The sequence below is a fragment of the Pempheris klunzingeri genome, chromosome 24 (genome assembly GCF_042242105.1).
Source record: "Pempheris klunzingeri isolate RE-2024b chromosome 24, fPemKlu1.hap1, whole genome shotgun sequence".
NCBI lineage: Eukaryota > Metazoa > Chordata > Actinopteri > Acropomatiformes > Pempheridae > Pempheris > Pempheris klunzingeri.
Genome location: NC_092035.1, coordinates 6736860 through 6748152, shown reverse-complemented (window position 1 = coordinate 6748152; position 11293 = coordinate 6736860). Strand labels below are relative to the sequence as shown.

The window sequence follows — 11293 nt, the reverse complement described above, 5'->3', positions numbered from 1 at the left end:
TAGAGTAATACATACTATAACTCTAATTCAAACAAGAGTAGTCTTTATTGGTGGCAGTATTTATTTCAGGGGTAAGACACGAGGCTGCATAGCATAACAACAAAATGCTGTAATCTCTATTAAAACCCCAGGAAGTTTCCCCTCCAGCAGGTCTACTGAAATGAATTTCACACAGCTTATGCCTCCACTACACCACAGTGTGCACTTCTGCTCTTTGTGGCATCTTATGACGCAATTTTGTTGGAGGCGGAACTACGGACAGTACTAAAGTACTGCAGCGGGCTTCCAGTCGGACACATTAAGCTGCAGCACAGAAGAGTCGGAAGCTGTTCGCCGGAAGCCACCAGAGGGATGTGGCTGCTGTCAGTGCTGGTGCCGCTCCTCAGGCTCTACCTGTGCGGCATTAAGGTTCTTCTGTATCAGACGTTCAACAGGTCGTTCACGCTACCAGGTCAGATGAACTTCTGTTCCCCAAATGATGTGCTGCTGTGGAGCCATTTCACTGTCTCCACTGTACGTGCTTTGCATGCCGAACTCCGTTAGAAATGTGATAGTTTACAAAAATATTATCTAATGTATCGACACATTAACATCGTTGATGGAACCTTAGTCAAGATTTTAAGATAAAAATGACCTCTGCTCAATTCGGCTTACACCAAAAAACGTTTTGAACCAAACTGAAAAATAAGAATAATTTGGAAAGCAATGTTAAATTGGTGATATTGTCAACGGAGTTTGGTGTCAGTACTCTGTTTAGCCAGCTGCGGTGACAATTTAAGTGCTGCAGTCAGGGGCTCCCAGGAACACTGAAACATTTGCTGTTAACACAGAGAGCCAAGCGTGTATAATATTGTATCTAGCAGCTAGAATAATGCTATTTTTATTCGTAGGATCTGAAATCAATCACCATGATGACTTTTGTCACACTTTCTCAAACACAGTGAGCAGAAACCCATTCTCTATCTGATCCTTATGGTCTATTCCCAAACTCAGTGAGGGTAAAAATGTCTTAGTCTTCCTGTGCAAGCCCTAGTTCATCAAACTGTGACATGAGAGCAGCTTCTTTATATGTGACTAAAGCTGTTATTACTAGTCTTATTTTATTTTTCTTAAAGCTGATGCATTATGATGCTGAATTGATGCCTGGCTCAAGACGCTGGTTATGTAGACATGCTTTCTGTTTCAACGATGGAGAGGATCTCAGGGTCTCGACCCGTTAGTTCATGAATGTGAGTTTTTACTGATGTTTTTCTTGCAGGTCTGTAAGCGCTCTGTAAGTAGTTAAGTGTCAAACTAAAACTCGGCACACGTCTTCACATGACTGCTTAAGTAACTTACAGGGTGGCTGCACATACACTCTGCAAATATTAAAGCCAGCATTCAGAAAATGGTTATCAACACCTCCACAGGTTAAATAGTCAAATGAGCCATTACTAATAGGAGAGTGGTCTACAGTGTTGTTGTTCATTGTTGACTGAAATTGAATCGAATTATAGATAATCTAAACCTGCCTCTTAAAAAGCCAAGCAAGTCTGGAGATTTCAGCATCAGCCTTGGAGCTGGTCGTTTGATAAAGTTCCCTCACTTCCTCCAGAGGCTTGTTGTTGTTTGATTTAAAACCATGTGATGGGATTTCAAGTCGTGGAACTGACTAATCTGTTGATCCTGCGTTCAAAGGATTTGGTCAAAAAAGGAAAACAATGAAGGCATAGAAAACCTGCTTGTAAAAAGATCCATCTCACTGTGATGCTCCTCGTGCACACTCCCACTGAGAGATAGCGGTCTGAGCAGGTCAAGCGTTTAAAGCCATAAACCAAAGAAAACCTCTTGTTAATGCCTGCGACTGTGCACGGGGAAATCACTAATGCGTTATGCTTTGAGACAAAGAGCTGACTGTGTCTGTGTCCAAACACTCTCAAAATCTGTCAAAGAATGCAGGCTATTGAACAGATGGTGGGTGGGAAACTCCTGCTATTTAAAGTACATGGGATATTCCACACCATGACAAAGAGACAGCCTGACTGCTTTATTTGGGGGGTTTGAAACCGAACTTGTTTTGCAGCCTGGGTCCTTGTCTTTTGTAGTTTGGGACAAAATTTATATTAAGTTAGTAAGGTGTGAAATTATGGTATTTACTGTGTTTTTTTTCTGCGTCTGGATGGATGATAGACTTTGTCAAATCACCTCATAATAAATGAACAGTCAAACGGTTTGGGGAAATGTGCCTTTTTGCTCTCTGGTCGAGAGTGAGATGAGAAGACTGTAACCGCTCATATCTGTGCATTTGATATGAAGCTACAGCCAGCAGCTGTTAAGCTTAGCTCAGCGCAAAAACTGAAAGCAAAGGAAAACATCTAGCCTGGCTGTGTCCAAAGCAACTTGATCTCACAGAAATGTGGTATGGCCATGACTTCTTAAAACCATATTCTGTAGTGGTGGCACATAATTTGTTAAAATGATATAATTTGTTAAAATTACGTGCCACCACAGAAACAGTGTCAATGGTTTAGTCAGAGGTTTGAGAGACTTATACATTTTTAACCCATAGAGGCCAGAGCAGCAATGTTTTCTACCTTTCAAAATCTTAATATTAAGGACTTTTGGCATGTTTTTATGGAAACCATGCAGCCAACAGAAGATAACTTGTACTTTAACTTACTTATTGACTTTACTTTGTACAGTAATCGGGTTTCATGTGTAAATGTCAACATTGGTGAAAGATTTCAAAATCCCATCTCAATTTATCTTCACAAATGGCTATAATGTTTTCATCAACATCCTCAAATGTTTATTTCATTATTCTTGTTAGGTACTCAATAGGTGAAGGCATCCAAGTGGATTGCTTACTGAAGGCACCAATGGAGGGTAAAAGTTCAGGACCATCATGCTCTGGCCTCAATCTGGTCGCACACCCACGGGCAAAAAGCAAAGTCTGGAAATACTTTGGCTTTGACACAGATGCTGATGGCTGCATATTGCATTGGAAACGTATATACTGTCGAGTGTGTATGAGTCAAATTGCTTACTCTGGAAACACCTCCAATTTGTCATACCACCTTGAAAAGAATCACCCTGTAGAGTTCAGTGAGTTTGTGAAGAGCAACACAGACCAGATGCGTGAGGCATTCGCCACAGCGTTCTCCAGGATAAAGACTGAGCCCTCGGGTATACATGTTCAGCAGCCATCCCAGGACACAAACTTAAGGCAGAGCTTAGACTATGAAAATAGGCGACACAGTGATCTGACTGCTGCAGTGATCAACTTCATCTGTGAGGGGTTGTACCCTGTATCTGTCGTTGAAGAACCAACTTTCAAGACCTTACTGAGTACTGTTAATCCTGGATACTCTCCACCAAGCAAAAGCGAACTGGCAGTTAAAATGCTTCCTCAGATGTATTGTCGTACCCGAGACATGGTCTTCAGTGAGCTTGCTGGGGTTGTGAACTGTGGCGTTACTACAGACCTTTGGCAAAGCCAAACCCAGAATAGAACATACATTTCACTCTCTATGCATTCAGTTAATTACAACAGTACAACTGGCTTCTCTATGACCAACAAGTGCCTTAAAACCTTTGAAGTGCAAGAGGATAACACAGCCGAGAACATCACCAGAGCCATGTATGAAACATTTGTTGAATGGGGGATAACTCACAAAGTCAGCGGTGCCACCACAAATGGTTCAGTCGACATTGTCAAAGCGTGCTCACTCCTTGAACTATCAGTGGGAATGCCTTGCTTAGGGCATACTTTCAATCGTGCAATGGATGAAGCTTTCCAGTTGCCACAAGTTGACAACTTTTTGGGATGTTGCCGCAAAATTGTCGATCATTTCAGAGAAACAGCAATGTATCTCCTGAGGGAAAAACAGAAGCAGCATGGCCTTGCTCAGTGTGCACTCGTCACAGACAGGGGTAGGTCTTGGTTGGCCACACTGGCAATGTTACAAAGACTGAAAGAGCAGCAGGTTGCTGTAACTGCAACACTTGGGGAGGGCTCCAGCAGTCATCATTTCACCTTTGATGACCCTGACTGGGCTTTGTTGGGGGGCTTGATTGAAGTCCTCCAGCCTTTTAAAGTTGTGGCTAACATGATAACATCTTGCAGGTACCCAACCATTAGCATGGTTAGACCTGTGCTACATATGCTGTTGAACTCCACCCTCAAAGTCAAGGAAAGGGACCTCAAAGAGATCAGCATGACTAAAGAGGTCATCTTAAAGGTCCTATCAAGCACTTATTCACAGAATTCACAAATATCACAAGAAATTTCATCATTCCTCAACATTGCTACCTTCCTGGATCCTCGATACAAGAAGTTGCCTTTCCTGTCCACTCAAGAACGCTCCAAAGTTGAGAATAACATCATTGAGGAGGCAAAAGCAATTCTTGAGAAGCAGATTGCGGAGCGACCATGCCTAGATGATTTTTCTTTGGTATCTGATGAGCCACCCAGTAAAAAGCAGACACCTCTAAGAGTCTCTTCAGCCAGCAGTGTAGCCCAAGACAACCCTTTGGCTGCCATATTTTGCCAGTCTGATGCAGACCAGAGTCAGGAGGAGCTGCAGGCACAGGTGGTAGAGGAGCTGAGCAATTACAAATCTCAGAGAGTCCTAGGACTGAATGAAGACCCTTTACTGTGGTGGTCGAGTCATGCACCCCTGTTCCCCACCCTCCCCAAGGTGCTCCAGAAGTACTGGTGTGTTCCTGCCATGAGTGTTCCCTGTCACAGGCTGTTCAGCTCCTCAGGGACTGTTCTGTGTGGGAAAAGGAACCGTATAGCTCCAGCTTTAGTAGATCAGCAGGTGTTTTTGTACGAGAACTCACGAAGCTACTATGAGCCCGAACCCTGTGATGATGATTTGGACAACGCTTGGGAAGGAAACTGTAGTCTGGGTCAACCCCTGGAATGATTGTGTGGAACTGCAAGTCCATTAGTCGGTCAAAGTTTATGCTCACTGAGGAAGTAATGCATTGCTAACACATCAAGGTAATGAATATGATTTACCTGCCAACATCATCACTGTGTGACTTAGGTGTTTTTAGACTGTTTCCAGTCTTAATGCTAGGCTAACCACAACCTGGCTCTATGCTTAATGCGCACAAATTAGATTGTAATTAGTCGTCTTATTTCAGTCACAGAAAGAAACAACTGTTTTAGCTTAATGATTTTCTCACATTTGTGTAGGATAAAAAAGTTGTAAAAAAAAGTAGTAAATAATTTTACAGAAACTGAAGTAAAAAGCAGAGCCAACCCTATTATTTTTTTACTGGATCAAACCAATCAGTCATCCAAAATGAAAGAGCTGTAGTGATTAAAGAGTAGTAATACTGTGTATAGTGAAACATCTGCTAAGATCTTTTCCACCTCCTGGTTTGTTTTTGTCAGGCTCTGTGATATGACTTCCTCCGTCTTGTTTAGGCTGTATTGTGTAAATGCCTGTTGTATACAGATAATGCAGCATTTGCTCTGCAGAACACTGACACAGTTGGTGTAAATTGTGATGTACAAGAACTCTATGAAAGTAAAGATATTGTTTCCAACATTTGCCTTAGTGCTTGATGTTCAAACGTTCTGTTTTTATTGTGACATTGATGCACATTTAGAAATACAATCGCAGTTACGCGCCTTTCACAGAGGGAAGAGATTCAGTACCATCAATAGATTCTAGTCTAACTGCCCTAATGTCGTCCACATAGTTGATCCTCCTGTCAGTCAGGTGACAGTCCACATTTGTTTGACTATTCTGTGGCTTTATGGCAGCAGGAAAGGTAACTCTGTAAGGTCAGGACCTGGACCAGCCCGACTCAGTGACCCGGCTGTGATGTAACTACTACTTTAACTGCTGCTACCTGTTGTTTACAGAGAAAAATCCAATCACATCGATGCTGATTCCAAAAAAGCTGGAAATGAAGGATTGCATGATGTTCTCATTGGTCCCCTCTCTCCTCCTGCACAGTCTTACCCAAGCAAAATGGAAGGGTGGCCATTGTGACTGGGGGTACCAGAGGAATGGGTTTTGAGACAGCAAGACACCTGGCAAGCCTGGGAATGCATGTTATCATAGGTAGGCTACTGTCCAATTTATGCACCTTTTAGCCAGATTATATATTTGTGTTTGTCTGTACTATGAATAAATGAAGCAAATGCTGACCAAAGAAGACACGACTGTGCACCTTAACAGTGTAAAATCCAGGTATTATCGAAAGACTCCTGAACAGCATACAGTAGAGAATGGCCCTTTGTTGCATAGAAAAATCCAGAATAAACTGAAATGACTGACTGAGCTAATGATCTCACATTGAATGACACCACAGGCCAGTGGGCACAGTAGGCAGAGGCCTTGTGATGACAGGTCTGATTTCAGAGTTTTGTTCAGGAGTCCAAACGATGACCAAAATGAAGCTTGGATTGGCTGTTTATTTCACGATAGAGGAATGATTAGGGCTGTAAACAGGAGAGACATGAGCTGTAGCCAGTCTTGTAGAGTCAGTGGGATTGAGTTGACTGAGTTGAAGTGGATATCTGCTGGACACCTGCCCACCAAGCTTCTCTGATCTCCATCACCTCCAGCTGGGAACGAGAGAGAAGAGGGCGCCACGGCTGCCAGGAGGATTCGTGAAGAAGGCGGCAAGGGGAAAGGTATGTCTGTCTGATCGGTCATATCGGACCGTTTAGCTAAAACAAAAGCTTTTCTAAGTTCTCTGGTTTAAACTATGAAGTGGTGCTCAAAGTAGAAACCAAAGAAACAACATCTGAAATGATCACTCCCGTCAGTAACAGTATGGCAATGTGCCTTTATTTTGTAATTGGCACTTGTGGCCTAAGAGATAATACCACAAAGTAGAAAAGCTCCAACACATCACTTTCTAATTTAATGGAAATTTACTACATTATCTAAATGTGAAGTTAATTTTCAATATATTTGACATTTTGTCCCACTGAAAACATTAGAGGTGAATGTGGTCTGTAGGCAGCAGAGCGGCCTGTCACTGTACTGTCATGTCCTGCTGGGTCCTCATGTATTCACATGGAAGCATCGAGGTGAAGCTTCTTTTCATACCGACTGCTGTAATCTAGAGAACAGACATTGGTGTAGAAAGTGACATGTTCTGTAAATACTCTGACAGTCACCAGTAGCTGTGGGAGCTGTCACTATAAATGTAGTGGAGTGTAAAGTGCAGCTCCTCCACACGACTCCCAGCCTTCAAGCTCAAATATGATATTTCCACCCCAATGCAGACGAGGGACGTGCCATAAAACAGAAATACTTCGTGAAGGTTCTTCTCTTCAGGGGGAGAATACCTGATACATCCCACAGAGAGCCCTCCTGAGGGGGGGCAACTAATTACACCAGTGGGTTAGTCAGCTCTAAGGAGGCATATTGATTCACTTCCTTTCATGGGCATTGTGAGGAATGTCAGTCCGTGTACCGCATGGAGAGCTGCACTGGGGGGCTTATTGGTGAAGGAGCTGTGTGAGCAGTGCTCAGTCTCAGGAACAACAGGCCTCTGAGGGCTTCCAGAGAACAGTCAGCTGTAATCAGAGGCCACACTCACTGCAAACTAACATTCTCCCTCAGTAGCCTTAAAGCTGCACTTATCAGTGTTTTTATCCTAACAATGGATAATAGAAACCTCCTACTATAGCAGCCCAAAGCCAGTCTGCCTCTACCGTGTCAACTTAGGATGAGTAACGAAAACGCCACACAGTCTCTTTCATTTTCCTGATCCTCACTTTTATCATTATTATTGTTAGAAATCGTGAAATGTGTGTGTCCGCGGTCAGTTAGTGAAGCTGTTGCTGCTCACTGATTGGGTGTGTTGTTGTATCATATTCAAATAATGTTATTTCAGTGCCTTTTTTTTAATCTGACAGGTTTTACATAACCTGAGTGAGAATTATTAATGTGATGGATGCTAATGCTAAGAGCTCAGACCTCCGCTGTAGTTTGGAATGATTGAAAAGCCACATGGTTACTTGTTTTTCTGCACCAGTACTTGTTTTAGTAATTAATATTGGTGTATTCTAATAATTGTAATATACATTACAGTATTTATTACATATATTTACAATTAGTTTTCTAATATGCATTAGGCTTGCATTATTTTCATAAACTTTGTGATCTATCCTCTGGCCAGCACAGGCCAATAATACCTGCATGACAGGCCTGAGGAGAGGTCCAAGCATGCCACTCTCCAAAAACAGCTAAACCTGAAGCAGACTGCAAAATAAATCCACTAAACAGTTTCATACTGCATGCTACTAGCTAAACGCAGTCTGCACAGACAGTTACTGTGATGTGTGAGTGAAGTGGGCTCTCTGTTCTCTTCTGTTCTGTCTGGCTCTCTGTTAACAGCTGAGTTTGTCTTCGTGGACCTGACGTCACTGAAATCAGTGCGACACTTTGCAGAGACCTTCAGAGACAGAGGTCTGCCCCTGCACGTCCTCATCAACAACGGTAGGCTGCTTTGATTTCCTCTGAAGCCGCCAAAAGCGGTAGCAGCATTACATTGTGAAAAGGCACGTTACAAACCTCTCTTGTCGCCAGCTGGAACCATGCTGGTTCCTGAGAGACAGACGGAGGACGGCTTCGAGTTCCACTTTGCTCTCAACTACCTCGGACACTTCCTGCTCACCAACCTGCTGCTGGACACGCTCAAGAGGTCAGGAAGACGGGGCTGCTGCTCCAGAATCGTCAACATGTCCTCGGCTACGCACTACGCAGGAATCATGGACATGGACGACTTAAACCGCAGGTAAGAGGAACAGTGAGCCTCCGCCCTCTGTTCGTCTCCAGCACTCTCAGCCAATCACATCACTGGGCTCATCACACTGAAACAGCTAAGCCAATCACAGCATAGAGTGAGGACAGCTCAAGAAGCTGGATTTATTAACACAGCCAGTGCAGGGGTGCTATACAGACTGATTTATGGTAAACATAGGAGCGGGGCCAGGCTGAAAGATGCCAGCAGCTGTAGGATGGCTGGCCGTCAATAACAGTGCTCAGAATGGGAAAGAAGACTCTCGTCAGTCTGCGTGTGTCTTGGCTCACAGAAGCGATGAAGAGGCGTAGAGAGGAGGCCACCTCAGGGATCACAGCAGGGAGATCTGATCCTTGGCATGGTCTCATCTCAGGAAAGGAGTGTGTGTGTGTGTGTGTGTGGAAACAAGGGACACAGGCTGCTTTAGATGGATGGAAGCTTGAAGTGAAGAGGAGGGTGAATATGAATATGCTGTTTTAAAACACTCGTTTTCATGGCAGCATGACTGAGTCTGCACTCCCCCACCCCCTCCCCTACCTCCAGGAAGCACTACAGTTCCCACGGTGCCTACGCCCAAAGCAAACTGGCTCTGGTCCTCTTCACCTACTACCTGCAGGAGCAGCTGACAGCCGGTGGCTTCCCGGTGACCGTGAACGCCGTGGACCCCGGCATGGTGGACACGGCGCTGTACGACAACCTGTGGACCCTCGCACAGGCGATGAAGAAGCCGGTGGCCAAGATACTGTTCCGGGTAAACATCCACACATCTGACCTTACATGAGCTGTTAACACAGACTGCATGTGTTTATGTCCACAGCGTGGGGACCCCTTACTGGTTACTGTCACAACCTTTTTTCCCCAAAACACCAGAACTAGATTAAGACGTCATGTTGAGCATGTGTCATTATGCATTAGGGAGTTTAACCAGGTGCCAGCATAACTAATAATATAATAATGATGTGACCGTTTTCTTTGGAATCTTCTCAAAACTAAATTGGAGAGAGAAAATAAAAAGTTGTATCTGTATCATCTAATAGTAGCTTCATTCAGACAAAGACAGTTTTGTGTGTGCAGGTCTGCTGCATTGACACGTGAGGAAATAATGCAGGTCCTGCTTTACAAGATGAAATGAGCTGTAAATGCTGAAGGCCTGATGAAGTGACATGAATATGAAGTCCAGCAGCGTCTTTTCTCTTCTGACTGTCCTCAAGGAGCAAAGACAGAGTTAGAAGTTTAGGAGCAGAGAGCAGAAGCACCACTGACCTGACACCTTCTGTTCATCCTTGTCCCTGTCAGACTCCTGCAGAGGGGGCGTCCATAAGCGTCTATGCTGCCGCTGCCTCTGAGATGGAGGGGGTGGGGGCCTGTTACCTGTACAACGGCGAAAAGAAGCAGTCCGCCGAGCCTTCCTACGACTCTGAGCTACAAGCCAAGCTGTGGAAGAAGAGCTGCGAGCTGGTGGGCCTTTAGGAGGCCTCACTGACCCTGCTGTGACCCCCCCAAGGCCGTCAGCTGACACATTTAAGCCCTCGATCTGTGTTGCAGGTCACAGTGCCCCGTCGACCAATAGAAACAGTGAACATCAGTGAACAACAGTTGAACAACCGTTGAACATCATCTCTGGAGTTGTCCATGTGCCAAACGCACCAGTTGGTTTCTCTTGTGTAGAATAATGCCAGAGTGCCTGTTTGAGCCCCCTGAGGTCTGTTTGTGTTCATGCTTGTGATAGAATGTGAGTGGACACAATCAGTGCTTTAATCAGAATGATTTAATGAAAATGTACTCTTACATGAATTTGAATCAATTAGCACTTAATGTAATATGAGGTCACAAGGACCCCCCCCCCCCCACCACCACACTCATGGCTGTGGCTTCAGTTGATTCCAAAATGTTTGCTAAAAGCAAAGTTGGAACATTTTACACATTTTAATGAGTTCTAATCATGATTATTTTATTTACTAATCGTTTCTTGATTGTGGCTTTTAAGGAAAAGACACCACGAAGAGAACAAAACCAGCCGCTTGTTAATGAAAATGTAGTGTATACATTATTGATTATAGATTGGACAGTGCGGATCACCATGGTAACTGACTTCTGCCGCCTTCTGTGTTGACTGCTCCATCTACCTTTCAGAAAGGAAAAAACATTCACACTCAATATGCTAATCATAATAAACAAAGTGCCTTCGAATGTCCGTTTTGATTCACGTGTATTATTTAGTTTCTTCTGTTATTGGAGCTTTTGCTTATTATCCAATCTAATGTGAAAGATGAGGAGAAGCCCTCTCCTGTACCCCATCATCAGCCGTAGCTCAAACACATGGGCGACGCTCTAACCTGACTACACGAGGAGCTGCTTCAAACACACAGGCCACTTTTTCCTCTGAACTGACTGCAGGGTGGAAAAGATACTAATACCACGGCGTCCACCACAGGAAACCATGGGCTACAGAAACATGATGACAAAGTGTTAAATCAGCAGAGTCGACACAGTAATGAGGCACAGAAACAGACATCTGACTGGGAATTTC

At 44.0% G+C, this 11293-nt stretch overlaps 1 protein-coding gene across 2 annotated transcripts; it reads left to right on the top strand.

The window, feature by feature from the left end:
* Nucleotides 1–341: 341 nt before the first annotated feature.
* dhrsx (dehydrogenase/reductase (SDR family) X-linked) lies at nucleotides 342–10919 on the top strand. 2 transcript variants are annotated; one of them, XM_070855508.1, is made up of 7 exons: nucleotides 342–451; nucleotides 5958–6065; nucleotides 6572–6640; nucleotides 8358–8459; nucleotides 8550–8757; nucleotides 9307–9514; nucleotides 10060–10919. In XM_070855508.1, the coding sequence occupies exons 1-7, from the start codon at nucleotides 352–354 to the stop codon at nucleotides 10231–10233; spliced, it is 969 nt and encodes a 322-aa protein (XP_070711609.1). In that variant the 5' UTR covers nucleotides 342–351; the 3' UTR covers nucleotides 10234–10919. The 2 variants fall into 2 exon arrangements, with proteins under 2 accessions (XP_070711609.1, XP_070711608.1); XM_070855507.1 differs by lacking the exons at nucleotides 5958–6065; nucleotides 6572–6640; nucleotides 8358–8459; ... (1 more) ...; nucleotides 9307–9514; nucleotides 10060–10919 and adding an exon at nucleotides 2810–5118 and having other exon boundaries at nucleotides 359–451.
* Nucleotides 10920–11293: the final 374 nt, after the last annotated feature.